The sequence below is a fragment of the Caloenas nicobarica genome, chromosome 3 (assembly GCF_036013445.1).
Source record: "Caloenas nicobarica isolate bCalNic1 chromosome 3, bCalNic1.hap1, whole genome shotgun sequence".
Taxonomy (NCBI): Eukaryota; Metazoa; Chordata; class Aves; order Columbiformes; family Columbidae; genus Caloenas; species Caloenas nicobarica.
In genome coordinates this window covers 36,740,676-36,760,615 of record NC_088247.1, presented here as the reverse complement: position 1 = coordinate 36,760,615, position 19,940 = coordinate 36,740,676, and the positions used below count along the sequence as shown (strand labels likewise).

General features: G+C 43.4%; 2 protein-coding genes across 11 annotated transcripts in view; one reads left to right on the top strand and one right to left on the bottom strand.

The window, feature by feature from the left end:
- Nucleotides 1-539: 539 nt before the first annotated feature.
- Nucleotides 540-19,229, top strand: PGM3 (phosphoglucomutase 3). 6 transcript variants are annotated; one of them, XR_010606053.1, is made up of 15 exons: nucleotides 540-689; nucleotides 1,382-1,587; nucleotides 2,218-2,402; nucleotides 2,893-2,960; nucleotides 3,274-3,407; nucleotides 3,565-3,760; nucleotides 6,256-6,413; nucleotides 7,299-7,382; nucleotides 8,239-8,337; nucleotides 8,668-8,784; nucleotides 9,435-9,557; nucleotides 10,333-10,506; nucleotides 11,168-11,277; nucleotides 17,269-17,401; nucleotides 18,686-19,229. XR_010606053.1 is itself a non-coding variant. In XM_065632949.1 (14 exons), exons 2-13 carry the CDS (start codon nucleotides 1,384-1,386, stop codon nucleotides 11,252-11,254), a joined length of 1,629 nt encoding a protein of 542 aa, XP_065489021.1. In that variant the 5' UTR covers nucleotides 540-689; nucleotides 1,382-1,383; the 3' UTR covers nucleotides 11,255-11,277; nucleotides 17,269-17,489. The 6 variants fall into 6 exon arrangements, 2 of the variants coding, with proteins under 2 accessions (XP_065489021.1, XP_065489020.1); XR_010606051.1 differs by having other exon boundaries at nucleotides 17,269-17,356; nucleotides 18,686-19,228; XR_010606052.1 differs by lacking the exon at nucleotides 18,686-19,229 and adding an exon at nucleotides 18,250-18,526.
- DOP1A (DOP1 leucine zipper like protein A) overlaps nucleotides 12,175-19,940 on the bottom strand; it is a 65,089-nt gene continuing 57,323 nt past the window's right edge. For 3 of the 5 annotated variants that reach the window (XM_065632941.1, XM_065632943.1, XM_065632946.1), the window contains 5 exons: nucleotides 18,852-18,907; nucleotides 17,787-17,951; nucleotides 16,140-16,269; nucleotides 14,110-14,169; nucleotides 12,175-12,744 (listed from right to left, as the gene is read on the bottom strand). In XM_065632941.1, the coding sequence (XP_065489013.1) occupies nucleotides 12,439-12,744; nucleotides 14,110-14,169; nucleotides 16,140-16,269; nucleotides 17,787-17,951; nucleotides 18,852-18,907 (717 nt within the window). In that variant the 3' untranslated portion in view covers nucleotides 12,175-12,438. The remainder of the gene's footprint in view (nucleotides 12,745-14,109; nucleotides 14,170-16,139; nucleotides 16,270-17,786; nucleotides 17,952-18,851; nucleotides 18,908-19,940) is intronic. The other 2 variants (XM_065632944.1, XM_065632947.1) reach the window with 1 other exon arrangement.

The following is a 19,940-nucleotide window of genomic DNA, read 5'->3' as shown; positions in this document are numbered from 1 at the left end:
TGGGGGAGGCTCGGGCCGCGCGGCGTTCTCCGCTAGTCACCCGCTCCCTCTTAAATCCCTGCGGTCAAGGCGGGAGACGCCGGGGCGGGCGCGGGGCTTCCCTGCCCGAGCTCAGCCCCCGCAGCGGGGCCTCTCCCAAAAGCCTCTCGCGGAAGCGCAGCCCGGGCGGGAACACCGCGGGGCTGGCGCGGCCGGGGCGCGGGGGAGGGCGGCGGGCTGCCCGGGGTGAGGAGCCACGTCATGGCAGGCCTGAGGGACGGGCCGCTTGCTTCCCCTGAGGTACCGCCGGGCGTTTGCAGCCCCCGAGGCACCGCTCGTACTCAGCGGTGGGTGGCAACGCCCGGAGCCCCACGGACTCGGGCAGAGCCTCACAGGCCGTGCCGGGCCAGCGGACGTACGGGCAGGGAAGGGCACAAAATGGAGACGCCGCGTTTGTGTACGTGGGCTCAGGGGGCTGGCGCGGGGCTGTGCGGATTTGCTCCTGAAGACGCTTTTCCTGACGTCAGCGCCGGATTTTTCTCCGCCCGCGGGGACGTGGCGCAACGCCGGCCCCGGCTCTGACTGACGAGGGGCGTGGCCCTTGCGCCACGTGGCGGCGGCGTGCCCGCCCACCGCGCTGCCATTGGCGGGGAGCGGCTGGGGGGCGTGGCCGCGCCGGCTGCGGAAGGGGAGCGCGGCGGCGGGGGCAGGTGAGCGGCCCCGGGTGAGGCGGGCGGGGGGTCTGGTGGGATCTCGTCCCTTGCGAGTGGGATAAACACCGGGTCGCGGTGCTGGGTGGGCCCCGAGACTCTCAGCCGTGCGGGGAGGTGGCTGCTGGAGCCATCTGTGGCGGCGTGCGTCCCGCGGGTCCTTCCCGGCCCATGGGCTGCCAGCGCCTCAGGTGCCCGGGCGGGGCTGGAAACAGCAGAGCCGCGACCCGAGTAAAACATCCAGGTGACACTGCTGAGGGGTTCCCTGTGGCTGCCAGGGCTCGAAGAGGGAGGACAGGCTGCCTTTGAACTCAAAAGTTAATATATGGAGTCGTGGCCGAGGTCACTGGGTGGTTAACGTTACAGTGAGAAACGGCCAGCCCTTTGCATAACTTTGTTCGGATCCTTGGATACAGCCAACTGAGAATTGCAGCTCTCCCGGCCTAAATCCCATCATCGTTTGTGATCTGGTGAAATCTGGTCGAGCTCTGTTTATCTAGTGCTGTACTAGGAATGTAGATTCTCCGTCATGGGTTGCTCTAGTAGTGGTTCCCCTCACAGTCTCACCAACGGATCTGATCTGAACAGCTTAAGATATCTCCGGGCTGCAAAATTAAATAGAGTGCAAAATGTGAAACTAATTACAATGACTCGACTTCTCTCACTTGCATCTGTGTTACTTCCCTCTCTAGAAATGGATATTGAAGCCCTCAAAAAATACTCAGCGTTGCATCCTAAGCCTGCTGGACTTACTCTTCAGTATGGCACCGCCGGGTTTCGCACCAAGGCTGAACAGCTTGACCACATCATGTTCCGCATGGGCTTGCTGGCTGTTCTCAGGTCCAAAGTCATGGCATCTACTATTGGCATAATGGTTACCGCATCTCACAATCCTGAAGTAAGAACAACCTTTTCTTTAAAAAGAAAGTAGATGTGGTCAGGCTCGTGGAATCAAAGATCTTCATGGCACGAAGAGACCACATCCTGAAGGCACCTGGACCTGCTTAAATCATGTGTTTAGCCTGGTCCCTCTAAATATGATCTCCGGCATCTTTGAAGTTACTTTTCCCTTTACACACAAGCATCATTTGCTCTCATCTGGAGATGCTGTAATGTAGGAAATTTGTGACTTTGGCAAGCTAGGTGTACCCTTGACAAGTGATGAAGCTTTGAGCAAAATCTGCAAGTTTAAAAAATAAAGAGATGCAGCAATTACATATCAGGCATTTAGACTTCTTCTATGGAGCATTCTAGGTTATTAGAATCTCCCCTTTCGTCATTTTAATGTCAAATGAATTTCATACCAATGTTGTAAGGGGGAAAAAGTCAGTTACTTAGTATGCTGGTTATGCTAATTTTGGGAGGCTTGTTGGAGGTTTAAATAAAGAGCTAAGCTATTGCATCCCAGAAATGCTCCACATTCAAAGAAACAATGTGATTGAACCATGTGTCAGCTGTCTTCAAGGACATTTTGTTAAGCTTCCCACTTTTAGGCTTGCTATCTTTGTTTCTTCTTTTTTCTTCTAAGGAAGATAATGGTGTGAAGCTGGTTGATCCCCTTGGAGAAATGCTGCATCCTTCCTGGGAAGAGTATGCCACACAACTAGCAAATGCAGAGGAGCAAGAATTGCAGGAAACAATTACTGAGATCTGCCAAAAAGCAGCAGTGAACCAGCACAAAGATGCTTCAGTTTTTATTGGCAGAGACACCAGGTAATGACAAGATGCTGTAGAATTATGCTGCTGTTATGGAAGTCCCAACATTTTGTTCACGGCTGCTTTTGGATGTTTAGCCCTCTGCAGCCAGACTTTGCTTTTTTTTATGCCTAGTCTGCTACCTGTTATTTGATGATTATAGCAATAAACAAAAGTTTTCCAGTGCTCTTCCTGTCTTCCCTGATAGTTATGAGCACTTCCTAGCACTGTTCCTGAACAGGATGCTTTATTGTGGGTTTTTTGTGGGTACCGTGTGATGTCTGCCTGTGTTCAGCAGTTTACTCGTCTTTGCAATTCTCTGGAGTGGTAGCTTTTCAACTTCTTTATTAGAAGGTGCCTACAATAGACAAAGATATGGCTTTCTTCACACTGAGTTTAAGTCTACTAGCAGGAAGCTTGTAGAGTCTTCTTCCACATGTGCTTCCTTCCCAAATCCATATGTAAATGTCTTCTGCAACCGTTACCATTTGTATTTGTTGTTTTCCAGGCCAAGCAGTGAGAAACTTTCACGGTCAGTAATAGATGGTATCTCCGTTCTAGGTGGTCAGTACCACGGTATGTTAAACCTTTGCAATTCTAGTCTGATTTCAAGTTTTTGTATAAATGTGACTGTGCTATATCGCCCTAAGGCAGTAGCCCAGACACCATTTCCATTTTTGCTTGTAAGGACCTAATTTCAGGGTATTTGTATGGCTTTAATGCAGGGGCAGAGTTTCATCTTTTTGTAACAGAACTTGAAAAATTTAATATGCGTTTCCTGCACTGTATTTGTCTGTTTATTTTAGAATAGCAAGTACTGCGCAACTCTTAAGGAGGAATTAATTTAGTAGTCTACTTCTGAATATTGGGCCTTTTTATTTTATGCTAGATTATGGTCTGGTGACAACACCACAGCTACATTATATGGTCTGCTGCCAAAACACCCAAGGGGAGTATGGGAAAGCAACGCTGGAAGGTTATTACGAAAAACTATCCAAAGCTTTTATGGAACTGATAAAACAGGTGAATACTGGGTGTTGTCGTCTTCACGCAAATGTACAAAATGAATATCTTCTGCTTGTTAGCATGTTTGTTTCTAAAGTTTCAAATTTCAGCATGCCTCTAGGTGTGGTTTCACTAGGGTATGAGTTCACTTTGCCCCTTCTTCCCTTCTGCTAAGTCTCCCGGCTCTGGAGAGAGTCAGAGACACCTGAAGATTGACTGTGCCAATGGAATAGGAGCCCTGAAACTGTCAGAAATGCAGCCCTACTTTCCAAAGGAAGTGCTAATTCACATCTATAATGATGGAAGCAAGGAGAAACTCAATCACTTATGTGGTGCAGATTTTGTGAAAGTTCACCAGAAACCACCTAGAGGTACGTAGTCAGTAATTTTATATCCTTTTACCTTCTCTCCAGACCTAAAAGCGCAGGGTCTAGCATTGGCATATCATCTTCAGATAAGCTGACCTCCCTGTTTCTTACTAAGTGATTGCATGAATGGTTCTGCTTGCGCAATAGAAAGAGAGAATTGTACAGCTGGGTTTGGCACATCCCCAGTTTATATTAGTCTAGATTTTTTGGAGCAGTACAGTATGTCTCTGACTTGCTGAAATATGTTTGACAATCCAGTCTGAATGTTAAGCTGGTGAAGTCCGAAGATCAGTCAGGACTGCCTTATCGTTATTACTTACTGGTTATCGTTACTTCCGTTTATGTTATCAAGAAACATTTACCTTGTGGGCTGGGCTTGCAGTTTTCAGGGTTCCTGAGGAAGAGCTGGGATAATGAACAACTTGGTGCCAGCAGGCTGGCTGACTGACACAAACCAGTGAGGAAATTATTTCAACCAATTTCCTGCACAAAGTGCATAGGAGAAAATCCCTGAATTGGGGGAGCAGGCTAGTTTGCATATTAATTTCTTTGAGACTAAACTGGGTTCTCCATTCGACAACTGCACCTTCACTGCAACTGCCAGCCCAACCTGATCAGCAGGGTATGGTGTCTTTTCCCTCTTGTCACGCTGCTTGCATGCTGGAGAAATGTAGGAAGGGCAGCAGCAGAGCAGCAGTCCCTGCCAGGGATGGATGCTGGTGTGTCACATCTGGATCCTGGCTTTAACTGGGACTGAAGGGAGACTCCTTGGTCATTTCTCTCTGCTCTGTAAAGAAAATGTGGTTTTCTAATTATTCACTGGAATAAATGTTCTGGTTTTTCTGAAGTGTTAACGTGGTAACAGCTGCCTCTTTAAAGCCATAGGAAGCCTCAACCTGTTAAGTGTTGCAGTTGCCATTACCTCATGCTTTAGCCTGAGGACCTCAGTGGTGGTGGGATGTGTTGTCCTGTATCGCTGCAGGCATGCAGCAGAAGAAACAGGCAAGTTCTGGGGTGTAGTTTCCTGTGTTCTGAAGGACGAGGTGTCAGCAACATGGGCCAGTTTTCCTGTCTGCTTGTGTGCTGAAGTGCTGTGTTCCAAGAAGGGGTTACAGGCAGCAGTGTGTCTTTTGGAGCTCCCTGCTGAGTTCCTGAGGGACTCTGACATCAGCCTAGGGAATGGCCAGCTGCAGTTCCTGAGAAATGGACTCTGAGGTTAATGTGGCCAGCATCTTAAAGAAAAGCAAGATGTACCTTAATAAAAGAGCAGTTCATTCTTGTGCAGTGTTGCTGTGTGAGCTGGTGGCAGCTTCCCAGCTATTTCTCTATTGGTGTTAAGCCTGGGAAGTTTTTGAAGCAGGTACTCCTTATGCATTATATACATTGTTGTAGAAATTGAATATCAAGCAAACTAAACATGAGATATTTTACAGCCAGCGGATCCACTTCTATGTTGTTTTGTACAGCTCTGAGAAATCTTGGTGATGGGTGCTTTGGAGTGGGGCTGGTTTTTTTCAGTATTAGGATTCATGTGCCACCTCCTGTTGTAATTGCTGCCACTTCAGTGGTGGCTTTGCTGGCGTGGGGCTCTTGCGTTAGGGAAGCAGGTCTCCTCTATGAAAGGGAGCAAAGGGGAGGTGCAGGTCTGGAAAGTGGGAATGGAATAAAATTAAACAAGCCTGAAATATTCCCCAAGAAAAGCATTTTTGATGCAAGGGAAAAATAGGGGGAAAATAGTCGATTCCCATGTGTCTTGGAGGGTGAAGTATGTAGAAGTGTTACACCAGGAGCACGCAGTAGACCTGCCATGTGCCAGGAAATGCTGGTGACGTGGCTCTGGAGCCCAGCTCTGCCCAAGCATGGTTTGCCTCCACCCCCAGGGGTGCGTGGTGTGTCATGGCCCTGCTCAGAGGAGTGATGGGGAGGGCTGGGCAAGCGCCCTGTGTCCAACCGAGCTCAGCTGGCTGCCGCTCACTGCTCCGGGCCCTACCCGGGTGTCCCTCTGCAAAGCCTGACTTGCTCTGCTGCACAGCAGGGGAAATGCAATTCGCCTGGGTCTGTAGGTGATGTGTGCAGCTCGGTGGGCTCTGTCGTGGGTGAGAAAAGGGGTGGGTGTTCTTCTGCCTCAAGGTTTTTAACCTTGTGCCATTACTGACATTCAGCGCTTATCTCCAGCATTTAGAGATGTGACTACACAGAGTAGTTCTGGAACTGATTTTCATCTACATCTGAGAGGAAGGTGTAGGATAATAACCTGCATTTTTGACATTAGTATTTATATTTTTGATCTGGATATGCGCTTTTCAGTTGCCATCCAATACAGCTTCTCTGTTGTGAGTCTCTTTGTAAAAGCAATGTCTGTTTCAGAGCGTTAGTGTTGTGTGTGTGCGCGTGTCTGCACAGAGCTAATTTCCGCACAAGACCCACACTGGGAATAACTTAAACATTTTATATCTTTTTCTGTCTCTAAGTTGCATTTGTACCTCTTTGTGCACTAGGGCTCGACATGAAGCCCAATGAGAGATGCTGCTCATTTGATGGTGATGCAGACAGAATTGTTTACTACTACAAGGATGAAACTGGCCATTTTCACCTAATCGATGGAGATAAAATCGCAACTTTAATTAGTATCTTCCTTAAAGAACTTCTTGCCAAGGTAACATTAATGTATGAAATGAAAGCTGACACTTTCATTTGTAATGTGTAAAATAGTCTAAGGAAGCTGTGTTGGTTTGTACAGCGACCTAAAGTGAACCCAGTTTGAAAAGAGATCAGTCCTGTACCTCAAAAATGGTGTTTTTACAAGGGTGTGACTTCCACACTCCAAATAACAATCTGAGCACCAATATATTAACCTGGAACCTTTTCTTAGTGGGAGAGAACTTTTCCGATTTCAGTGTATAAAGCGTTGATATTCTATTCTCTCACTTTTATTAATTTTTCACTAATTTGGGGTTCAGTCCTTCCCTTTATGAAAGCTGGGCATTCCATTTACATGAGAACTTGGTTGTGGCTGTCAAGGGGGTTTGTATGTCATTGTTCCAAACCCCACTATCTGCTGTGTAGCATCCTCTCCCCACAGAGGGTAGACAGAAAAAGCTTTTATTTTTCAGAAGCCCTCTTAGACCAAATGTAGACAAGGTATCCTGGTTTTGTTTTCTCAGAGACCAGCTAATTTCTTGCATGGTGGCAGAAAAGCTGGCCAGTGAGGAGAACTTGTGCTTGCCACCAGCCTTTGCCTGCTTTGCACTGGAAGCTTTGTCTCCCCTGCTTGTGTATGTGGCCTGATGTAATGCTGTGTGTCTGGCCAGTGCACTGAGCTTGCAAAAAATGTGATGTACGAAGACATGAGCAGAATTCATTTTGTCTTAAAACATGTAGAAGTCCTCTGTGAGCTGGTGCCTTCCTCTGATGCCCAGGAATTTTAAGTGTCTGTAGGAGAACATATGTTTAATAATTCTGATTATCCTCCCTTGTGTCCTACTTGTCCGGCTATGTGTCTGTCAGACAGTAACACACTTTTGCTTCTCCGTTTGCTCAGGTAGGACAGACCTTAAAGATGGCAGTGGTACAAACAGCGTATGCCAATGGGAGTTCCACACGCTACCTTGAGGAAACACTGAAGGTATTCTCCATTTTTTTCCTGGTAGTTCTCTGAAAATGTTGTTTACTGAAAATTTATTTACTTTAAAAATAAACACTACTGTAATATGATTGCTAGGAAAACTTAAACGAGGCTAAAATAAATGACTCTTTCAAACTTGCAGTAGCAACTAAATTCTTGCTGGTAAAAGAGATGCAAGATCACAAAGCTGAAAAAAATTCTGGTCAGCTTTTGCTAGTTAAAAAAAATAAGTTTGACAAAAGCAAAACAAAATCCCTTGTCACTTCTGGAACAAGTTGAGGATTTTATGGCTTTGCAATGGTGTCAGTAAAGGCTTCATGATACTTTGACACTGGTTGTTTCAGTTTCTGCAACAGGCTAAATGTCATTCTCTACAGAAATTGAGCTGAGGTATGATTTCAGTTAGGGTAGAAGTCTGGTATGTGTGTTCCCTGAAACTATAAAATGAATTGAGTTTTTCTTGGTTAGGGGTTTTCTGTTTGTTGATTTTTGGTTTGGTTTATGGTGTTTTGGTTGTGGGGTTTGGTTTTTTTGTTTGTTTTGTGTCTTTGTTTCTTTGTTTGTTCAGGTTTTTTTCTTTGGTTTATTTTGTTTGGGGGTTTTTTGTTGGTTGTGTGTTTGTTCTTGTTGGGTTTTTTTTATTTTTTAATTTAAAAAAACCAGCCTTCATTTCCTCTTAAATAAATGAAATCTCTTTAATGAGCCTGTAGAAATAGTGGATAATTTTAGCTCGGGGGAGTCAGTAGGCGTGAAACACAGGTTAGTCTGTAACAGTCTCTACGCCGTGTTGGTGCTCAGTTCCCCTCCAGGAGAGCGTGTAACCCTGTTTCCATCTCTGCATATCCTTGGGCTGCAGGTACCTGTGCACTGTGTCAAAACAGGAGTGAAGCACTTGCATCACAAGGCCAAGGAGTTTGATGTTGGTGTTTATTTTGAGGCAAACGGACATGGTACAGTAAGTACAAGCAAGTAATGCATAAGATCAGGCAATATGTACAAAATTTTAGTTGGATTAGCTGGAGAAGGTGGTGTTTTCATTCTCTGCTTATATTTATAAACAAGACTTTTCTCTTTTTGGTTGAGAACAGACTTCTTTCCCCTTTCTGTCTCTATCATAGCATTGCCACCATCTCCTCTGTGTTTTATGTGGGAATGGGAATTCATGGTAGTAAACACTAAGTACAGTTATATGGGCTTAAATGGTAACAGTTTTTTCCTCATTGCTGCACGTATCCTAATTTGTGACATGGGCTGATCTTTGTAAGCTCTCATTGTTTTATTCTAGGTATTATTTAGTAAAGCTGCTGAAACTAAAATAAGACAACTGGCAAAAGAGGAGAAAGATGATGAAAAAAGAGAAGCAGCGAAGGTGCTAGAAAACATGATCAACCTGATTAATCAGGTAAAAACTGAGAGAACCTAATCACTATATTAACAGTCCTGGGGCTAATGCTGCTGGTGAATTCCTGTCAGGCCCCTGGAGCAGGAGGTGGGGTGCCGTGAGAGAAGGGGCCAAGAAGAAAAGGGCAGGAACAGTCCTCTTTAGAAAGCTGTGATACTTTCTCACGAGATACTTTCATCTGGTGCAGTCTCCCGGCTTCAGCATCCAAAGAGGGAGTGGGACAGCATGGGAACCTGGCGATAGGATGCAGCTTGTTCATGATTCAACATGCAATATGGAAGGAGGGGGATGTTCCAGTGCCTGTGTCTACACACTCTTGGGACTCCTTATCTTGGCACAGATTGGCCTGCAGAGCTGGCCCTGCTTTATGCATCCTGACCTCAGAACAGTGCTCCTTAGGAGAAGCGAGGCCAGGCACTTGCCCTTGGCAGAGCTGTACGTGTGTGCTGCTATTTGTACCACAGGGGCAGCGGGGTAAGGAGAGAAAAACAAAACACCCCCCACAATGAAACAAAAGCCTTGGCTACCCAGGCTGAGGCAAAGCAGGCTGGCTGCATTTTCATTCTCTTCAGCTGAAGGTTCCTGATCAAATCACACCTTCATTTCTTCCCTGTTGACTGCTCCGGTATTTCTTCCCTCCTTCTTAACAGACAGTTGGTGATGCTGTCTCAGACATGTTGGTCATTGAAGCAATCCTGGCTCTGAAAGGCCTGACGGTGCAACAGTGGGATGCCATCTACACTGACCTTCCCAACCGGCTGTGCAAGGTTCAGGTGAGTTACACCTGGCTGGCTCAGGTTACTGCAGCCTCTTGGGGCTCTGCTGCAAGCAGCTCTTGCTTGCATACATTTAGATAAGCTTTGTTTTAAAGCTAAACCAGCCCATTAAAGGGCAACAAGCCATGAAACAACCCAGATGAGGGAGCAGAAATTCACTTGGACTAAAATATATACCTTATACAAATGGTGAAATAATAGCTAACTCTCTTAAACAGAAAAACCTGTCAAAAACTATTCAAATTCTAACTTAGAATTTCTTTCTTAATTTTCTAATTAGAAAAAAACCTATTTTTCTAAGGCACCTGCCTGCTGGGGAACTGGATTTTTCTTGCTGTGCCACTTTGTGTAACTTGAATATTCAAGCTTTTACTTCTTTATCTTCTCCAATACTCAGGCAAAGAGCTCAAGAACAGGCTCCTGCATGCTAACACCCTATCAGACACAGTAAGGGAGCTCTGGGTTCTAAATGAACCAGATGAGAGTTTTCTTTTGATCTACTGGGAGAAGCTGCAGTGAGGAGCCAAGGAGGCACGTTCAGAACTGACCCTTTTTCCAAAGCAAGTGGCTGAGTCCTATCGGGACTGGGTTAATACCTGCCGAGTAGTTGAGCAGGGATCCCACAGTGTTTGAATTAAGCAGGGAACTCCCAAATTGAGCTCTTCTGCAGGCAGTGCAACACATGAAAACCTGAAGTTCTGTCTTCTTTTTCATTCCGCTCTCATCGTACAGCTCCAGCACACAAATAAACTGGCTGTTTCTGATGCTGCAGGTTGCAGACAGGCAAGTTATTGATACAACAGATGCAGAGAGGCGGGTGGTTACACCTCCAGGACTACAGGAGAAAATTGATGCGCTTGTAAAGAAGTACAAATTGTCACGGGCGTTTGTCCGTCCATCAGGAACAGAAGATGTAGTTAGAATATACGCTGAAGCAGATACACAGGTCAGAACTTAAACAACTTGCATATGAAGTGGATTTATTTATGTTAAAGTTTCCTGCTTAGCATTGGGTGATGGAGGGAGAAGTATGTTTACGTATTCCTCATTTAATCACATTTAACAGGTGCTAAAGTGCAAAAAGTCTCTCGCTTTTATTTATAAGAGAGATGTTTAATGATCTCAGTGTTTAAAAGTTAACTATTTATGAAGGCACATTTGACAATAGATGAGATTTGGGCAAGAAAATCAGCCTTCTGAGAAGAAAGTTACTGCATGATTTCATAATAGGCAAAATTTAAAAACAACCCAAACCAAAACACACACCAAAAAACCCACAAAACAAACAAAAAAAACAAAACCAAAAAAACAAACAACAAAAAAACCCCAACCAACAAAACATTACCAAACTTTGGCTGCTGTTAAGAATTAGTCCACATGTGAACTTAAATGTTGACAGCAAAAGCAATGCTCCTGCTGTTCCCCCTTCCCATGCTCCTGCCTGCTTCTTCCTGCCAGCATGACCACAGTGGCAGAAGACGCCCGAGGATGGCAGAGCAATACAGGGCACACAGCAGTTGCAAGATAACGCTTGCCTTAACATCACATACTTGCTCTAACCTCCTCATACTGACACCAATGTAACCAACTTTTAAACCACTCCACAGGAGAATGTGGATGCCCTCGCCCATGAAGTCAGCCTGGCTGTTTACCACCTCGCAGGTGGAAGAGGAGAACCACCCCAGCCTGTATAACAAGTGACACAGCTGCAGTTAAAGTTTGTAACTTGACTTATTTTTTTAATATTACTTTCTTTACCATTTGCTAGTGTGGACATACCCAACCCTTCCTGAGAGTAGCAAAGATTAATCAGAACTGAGCGGAATATTATTCTGCTTATTCTTTACCTCTATTAGCAACTTACCTCTTAATGAGATACTCTTGCTGCTGAATGTTTCCCCTGCAAGGTTGTGTAACCTCTGAAGCTGAAGTGACTTAGAGGTGACTCACTTCTTGACAGTCAGTGGTCTGGCCATGCCCAGAAGGAATCCTGCTCCCACCCAGCTTATTTCATAGGTTGTCACCTTGTGCCTGAAGTCCTGCTCCCACATCCCCAGCCTGCTTGCAGCAGCTGCATTTGGCTGCAGCACATTGCGCTGCTGCAGAAACATCACCCCCACCTCCCACAGCAACCGCAGTGTCCTGGGCAAACAGTGTCAGGCAGAGGCTGGTGCGGGTCTTGAGATTCAGTTTGCGTCCGTTCAAGAGAGAAACAACATAATGAAAGAGCATTTTGCAAATAGTAACGTATGATTGCAATAATATCTTCACTGAATACTTTTACAAAATTAACATATTGTGCTAATACTATTTATAATCACTTTTAAGATGGGAGGATAGTGCCAAGTTTGTTTTCTGTGGCCCTTACTCCCCAGCAGTGTGAAGGGGTAGGGCCAAGGGGATGTAATGTTTTAAACACACAAGTATTCCCCTCTGCATAGATCAGGTCAGGGTACCTACCTCTGACAAATGTGTTTTTCATGGCGGTCCTGTATTAATTCCTGGCATGATGGCATTTTCCAGATTGCTATATAAGCACAAGTTCCAATGGATTTAAAAAAAAAAAGACAAATAAACTGGAAACAAATTGAAAAAATGTGCAACTTGTATTTTTTTTTAGGATTTTTTTAGAGACAGAACTCAAGACAACAAAACATACTGTAAATAGTAGGCACCATAATCAATATGAGCCACCAATATTTAAACGTGATTCAGGCCACATCCAGAACTTCTCTCTTATTTACAAATATTTAACTTAAATACAACATTAAGTATTTCATTACATACAAAGTAAGAAAAGAATACTATACAACTGGGAAAGATACATATTTCATTTAAATAGTTACATTACATATAAGGTGAATAGTACCAGTTTGGTTTATGTTTTTATGACACCTTCAAGGAAATCCTTCTCAACCATTTCTTCTATCTTTTGTCGTGCTTTGCTGGAGAAGGTCTTGAGGTTCTCCATTTTTATGTCCTTACTTGGAAAGCAGTTGGGGTAAAGGACAGGGCTCCCTGAGTGTCCAACGCATCTGCTTGTGACTTTGCTGTTAAAAACCTGGCTGAGGACATTGAAGAAAGGCAAAAGCTGCTCAATGCTGCGAACAGTGTAGATGGTTAAAAGCAAGTGACCTGGTTCCCAACTGAGTGTTTTCCCTGAGCTGTCCTCCTCTGGGTTTTTCTGTAAAGAGAGATAAATGGGAAATAGTACAAATGACAACACAGAAAAAGCAAAGGTAAAAATAAGACTAATGCCTAATGAAGTATTTTCCCATATTCCAAAAATATTTGGCCTATCAACATCATACACATCTGCTGACGTGCAGCTTTCAAAGGAGATTTCCTGCTCCTCTCCTCTCTGCACTTGGCAGCATCGGTGGCTGGGAGCGAAGAGGCTGGCACTGCGGGCAAAGCTGTGCGGTTCTAAGTATCAGCAGTAACACGTGTGGAGGCTCTGAGCAGGCACTGGAAGTTCTCACAAAGGAAAATGGTTCAGGTACTCATGTGTTCTCAGAAGACCTTGGTTAAACAGGCTCCATTTCATGGAGGGAGTTTCACAGGAGAGAATTTCAGGAACCCCACCAGTGAAGGCAGCAGTCACACATCAGGTGTCACAGGCAGTGTCAGTCCCCCTGTTTAGGGTTGCCTTAAATATCTGCATGCTAAAATACCTGAGCACTAACACCCAGCTGCTTAAAAGGTACCCTTCACTATTTTTTTTTTTTTGAGTCGAAAAACATATTTAATTTTAATCTGGTGGTTTGGCTACCGGTCACAGAAGAGTGCTGTTCTAGCTCTACTGTTTATTCTCGACAAAGTCTCAAGAAAAGAAACACTCATCATGAACTAGAACAAAGAGAAGACTATTCCAACACAGGAAGAGATGTTGCTGCCTCCTACTTCTAATGAAGTTACCAGTTTTTAAAGTTTCTCCTTTAAAAATTTCACACTGGATTCACAGAAGCCAGGCTTTTCTGTACCGGTTCGCTACAGTGCTTAGTATTACTTAGTGGTGAGCACGGACTAACTGCAGCGCACAGCCAGGGTCAGTGTTACACAGCAGACAATCGAATGGGCTGCATGTGCAAGTTCTAATTCTCTCTCTGACAAATGAAATACAATCTGTCCAAGCCATTTCCTCATGGCAGATATCTTGGCAAACACCACTAATTCCTCCGATACTAAAAACAACAGTTAATTAGACAAAGACTGGATGAGGGATTGTGTGTTTCACACTTGCTATTTGGTAAAAATGATTTTACAACTTAATTTTATAATAATTTGCAATCATGATCCTTCTTAGAAGTAACACTAACTTTTTGTAATCTGTTTTATATAGAAAATCAACTTAAAAATAATTCTTTTAGTTATCTACAAAAATAAGGGCCCTCATGATTCTTTCACTTCAAAAAATCTCTCAAGTTTGTCCTCTTACAAGACTGATCTCTCTCAGTTCCTACAGGAAGCTAAATACTGCCCAGGGCCTTGAGGTGATGGTATTATGTTGAGCTTGTTTCACAACTCAAGCATCAAAGGCCACCCTCACCTGATGCTTGGCCATCTCCAATCCCTCCAAAACCACCGTCTTAAAGTCCTCCTGTTTGTCCTGTGGAAGGAAAGAGGAGAACTTTCAGACTGCATTTCATATATCAAAATAACACTTTGCCATGAAGGCCGTGCAGTTGCTTGGTTGGGTGCTGTGCTTTGGCCAGAAAATGACCCACCCCAAAGAGTCCACGGTCCAGAAAATGCAGACTCTGGAGCTGGTGTGGCCAAGACACTCTTAGACAACAACAGTGCTGCCACTTTGGTCTTCCATTTATTGCCAGTAGTGCTGAAGGAGGTTTTTAAACACATTTCCTTCAGAGAACAGAGCTTGAGCAACACAATACTACATGAATCTGAGCATCAGTCAGAGTGCCCTGAAGGAAAACTAAAATCCATTGGAACACATTGCTCAGAAACAGTTAATTTCTAAGAAAAACTCGCAGCTATATGCAACAGTATTCTCCTCTGCACAAAGAAGAAATGGCCTGGAAGTCAATATTCGTTACGTCATGTTTATCTCATCATTGTACCCTTAGCTGTGGTTCACAGTGTGCAACTGCTGCCGTGACTGGGGGGTTCCAGAAATTCCATGAATTTTTCTATCTTCTTGAAGCATACTGTGGAAGTCCTGACTTCAGGCGTTTATCTCAACATACAGTACTTACCAGCATGTGAATTTTACACATCATATGTCATTTATAATTCACGCAAAGAGATTATTTGGAGTGTGACAACTTTCTAACAGGTACAGCACACTACATTGAACACCAGGGTTAGAGGTTACACCTGATTAGCAGTCAGTTCAAACTGATTATTCTTTTATACATGCGAGAAGAGAAATTTAGTTTCATCTTCATGGTTCAAAACCAATAAAATGAAGAACGCAGATGTGCTTCAGATACTTGTTTTATCCCCTATAGCTGTGAGCCTTGCTTGAATAGTTCCGATCTGCCTGGAACTAAATTATCCCTGAAGTTTATGTAGCCCCTTGTGTGTCAGCAGTCGTTTCGTTATTCAGTGAAAACATTCATTAGAGATTGTAAATGCAGCAGCTACAACAAGCTGCCAGTGTTACAGCCCTGGCAATGCCATCTATTTGGAGGGAAACCCAAGAATGAAATTTCAAAGCTTTTTCCCATATGGCTTCCAGCTTTCTCCCTGTTTTCCCTGGCCTGCCCAGCAAGGCTTCCCAGTGAAGTGCCTGCCAGGGGCTCTCTCCTCCCAGCAGCAGCAGCAAAGTATCCAACAGCAATTTTCTTATTTGTGGCAGCAGCAGGGAACTCCCTGGGACAAGGCCTGTCCAGCTGCCAGCAGCTTCAGGAGCAGACCAGGCCTCCACCCCACTCAAACGAGGGTTTTCATTTACCTCACACACATATGTCATGGTAGCCCTAATTCTGCTCCCACCCTGCAAAGTGTGCAGCCAGATTCCCCCAGAACTGTTTCTACTACTCTCTGCCACCTTCCATTCATTGTCACTGCTTTGGGGAAGAAACCCAGCCCTTCCGGGCTCAGCACAGTCTCAGAACTCTTGGTTCTGGTGTTTTTAGAACGCAACAGTTTTCTAAACATTTAAAAGTGATTATTCACAAAAAAAGCTTTTTTACTTTAAAAGGTAGCTAGTTATACTAGTATATACATATATGACTGACTATTTGAAAGTGATTTTATGTTAAAATATATTAGACATTGAAGCATATTTTACTTTTTACTCAAATAATACTTTAAATTGGAAACTCCAAAGTCACTGACCATCATGTTTTTTTGACCATTGCAAGTTTGGGGGTTTTTTGTTGTTTGTTTGTCAAGCTTTTTTTTTTTTCTTTTCCCTTTTGTTTTACATCCCTATGTGTGGTTTTTGCCTGAAACTGACTTGAGACTACTCCAGTAGGAATCTCCCACACCAGATGAACTCCTTTCCATTCTTCATTGTTAAAAAAATATAAAATATCCAAAACGAAACAGTGCTGTGAGTTACTGTATATCAAATTTTTCAATGAAAAGCAAAACTGAAAGAAAGCAACATACCTTTGCTTTTTTTCGCAGCAATTTTGCTAGACGCACTACATACGGTTTGAATTCCCTCTGATGTGTACCTTGTCTTCGTACTTCCAAGCCCGAATCATCTGAAGCTTCTGGAATAAAGGCCCAACGATACCTGTCAAGAGATAACACAAGCAAACATTATCCTTACTGAACATTCAGGCTTTTCTGCTAGATCTAAAAATATAAGTGGATGAAGAAATCTAGTTAAAATATCAAAGACAAAAGGCAGAGGGGAAACAACTCCCGTAAAAAACATCAGTCTTTGACAAGAAAAAAATAGTGAAGGCACATTCTGAAAAGTGAGAGGTAACACGGCTGAGAATGTAGTGTTGTTTTCCTTTAGAGTTTCTTAAAGAATTTAAGGCTGCCAAGACCAAGGTAAGGCAGATAAGCTAAAACTAGAAGTATTCACATCTGCATTATGTACAAGAAAACTGAAAGCGATTCTGAATTATAAAATATGTAAGTTACTTAAAACACTTTCCCGCACATTTGCAATGCTTCCTCTAACACATGAAATGTTCTCCATATACCATGTTGATAGCAGAAATTCATTATTCTACCACGTGACCAAGTGGACCATTCCCACACACACACACACTGCACTGCAAGGACCAGGTACTTGCATTATAAACTATAAAGGAAATCAAAGTTTCTGTCCTTAAAACAACAATCCAAGACTCCATGAGAATGCCATAAGAGACAGTGTGATTCAGCGTGACTATCATCTTCCCAGAAATGACCCACCTAGAACTAGGTTGGCTAATAATGGGGATTAGGACAGCTTGGAGAACTGACTGAGAATTAACAACCAAATCCCCAGAAAATAGAAGAAATAACCCTCAAGATTAGCTTTAGATTTAGGAATACTATAAGGCACAAACCGACAAAGCACGTGCAGGTCTTACCACCCTCTAGTGTCTTTAAAGACCAGGATAATTAGAGGTAACCAGATGTCTCCAGAGCAGTGCCAGGGCATCAGCTCTCACACAGTCACTGCTGTGCAGTGTAAAGGAAGAGACGAGATACTTTCTTTTGTCCTTGGTGGCTTCTCATTTCTAGGGTCTTCAGCAAATACCAGTTGCTTTGCATTCATTATTTTTTTCAACAGGGCAGGATTGCAGAGGCACTGCGGAACCAGTTTGCACACGTGGATACTACTGACCAAGAAAAACCTATTGGATCCCTTGCACCAGCAGGTTTGTTGCAACATCTTCCAGACGGATCACGCAGGAGTAATTTAAGTGAGTCATGCTGAGATGACACAGTCGTCTCATCTCATGCATTAGTCACTGAGACATGTGGGTGGATTTTGAGTTCTTAGACGTTACTGCAACTAAATACTTTAAAAATAAAACATTTGAATAAATCACTATTACTAATTAGCTCACAAGTGTGCAGAATCTCTTGCCACAGGCTAAATCAAAGCAGCTTAAACTCATTTGGTGTGTAGCACCATTTACTCTGGGGGCCACTCTGACGCTGGGCGGGAATGAACTGTGGGCTGCTTTGGGTAAAGGCCAGAAAAATGAAAGGAAATAGGAAAACAAATATCTTTATACACTAGAATTTTACAAAGAGGCATGGACAATCATAAAAAACCCTTAAATGACAGTGTCTTCTACTCACATCTGAAACTGCGGGAGGTTTTCAGATGGTAATGCTAGGGCCAGGTCCAGAAATTTGCAAGCAGACAAGTACAGGTTCAGCCATCTCTGGCTGTTGTAGGATGTGGAGAAACCATTGCCACCTGTGTATGTCGTCTCCAGACCAGCAACAGATGGGCCAGAAGTTCTAAAATAAATTACAGCAGGCAGGTCAGTCCTAACAGCCTTTTGCCACTGTAGGAACATCATCTTTCTTACCTGCCTTTACAAACACACAACTCTTTATTTACCAACTTAATGCTGAATCCACAAATCAAACCAGAACACTGCAAGTCTGTGCTATGGGTGGAGTTTTATGTTTATGTATATATATGATAAAATGTTAATATATAATATAGATGATACACTGTATCTCATTCCCATCAGATGTCCAAATTAAGAGAAAGTTTAAAATTGCCACTCATGCTGATATTACTTTGTTTTAGGGAAAAGTTCTTCAAAAGAACAAAGAGAATCTAGAAAAACACTGAAGAACAAGACTTGGGCAAATAGGTCCTCCTGTTCTTTTGAAACACCTGCCTCTACTGCTAGCATTGACTGAAATTGGATCATACTGTGCAGAAGAAGGTAGACGGGATAGAAATGGACAACAGAACAAGAAAAATTATCTACCTCATTTTTGCCTTTTTAACACTAGAAGAAACCACATTTTTGTTCAGACAAAAAAAATGCAGTCTTATTCTAAATAAGTGAATGATACAAAAAGCTGTAAAGTCATGACATGCATGTTTTAATTGCAGAAGCAGTGTCACTTTAGCCAGGAAGACACTATAAGAACTAATACACTTTTATTGCATAATTTTCTGTAGTGGTTTATGAGCAATCTGACAGTGGGATTTTGTTTTTGTTTGTCCTGAACAGTACGTCCCTGGTACTGCAGTCAGACTGAACCACCCTTTACTTGTCCTTCTCATTTGAGCTCGACAATTCTTTCTTAGACAAATTATTCTAAAGAATGACTCGACTGCCCATCAGCAAGCCAGGAGACTGCTATCAAGTTAAACAACTGGGAAGTTTGTAAGTTTACCTGGAGATGTCTTCATCAGCAGTGAGCTCCTGTTCCATCAGTAAAAACACTTGTACCTGAGGATGAAATGCTACACGTTAATACCATTTTTTATGGACTGTGACTCAGGAAAATGCTGTGAGGAGGCCTAAATAATAAGCCCTAGAGAAACTGTTTGGAGCTTTATTTCCGTTCCTGGATGATGATATAACTCCTTGAAACACGAGTGGACACTGGCACCCTAAAGCTCTTTTATCCCTTATATATAGCCCGACTAGCACAAGGGCCATAAGAAACTGTCTCTTTTATGGCCAGGAAAGCTCTCAGAGGCAAATCCCCTCCACTACTTAGAGACTGAGCAAGACCTAATAGAAAAGAGAATAAAGAATCATGTAACGGAGCTGTCAAGATCAGGTGTGAATTCCCAGAAGTAACACATTTCTGTCCAGTGAAAGAAGTTCCAGGGCTGTGGTGTAAAAGCCAGGGAACAGCACAGGAATCAGAGGGCCACACTAAGTAGAATGGGTTTCCTAATATTTATACTATTGACAGACTCAAAATTAAATGCATCTACTACTAAAACAATGCATTTGTTCTTCAAAATACCTCATATAGCTTTTTTCCTTCTATTGCTTAGATCTGTGTTTAACTAAGTGCTAGGTTAGACGTCTACAGATACAAAAACACCCCAGTGATTCTGATTTGCTGTCTGTGTCAGCCAGTCCCTTGGGAACTCCTTGGCTAACACAAGCTAAACAGAACACAGGACACACCAACCACTCTCCTCCATTCCCATTGCCAAAGCTGAAACCCAAAAGGGTGTGTCAAACAGCCAGCACTGGAGACTTCACAGGTAGCAACTCTGAAAACTGATGTTTATCCTGTCTTGTTATGCAGAGTAAAAAATGAGAAGGAAGAAAGCTGAGCCGAGCCTTGTATAAATCCAGTTACAAAATTTCAGCCACAATGTGGCCTGAATGACCATCAATTGCCAATACAACATGGATTCTGACTCCTTTATGTGGCTTCTCATCCTCGTAGCTGGAGGAAGAAGGCTGAATGATCAGGAAAGTAGAAACAGGGAACACTGAACAGAGCAGGAGTTGGGAA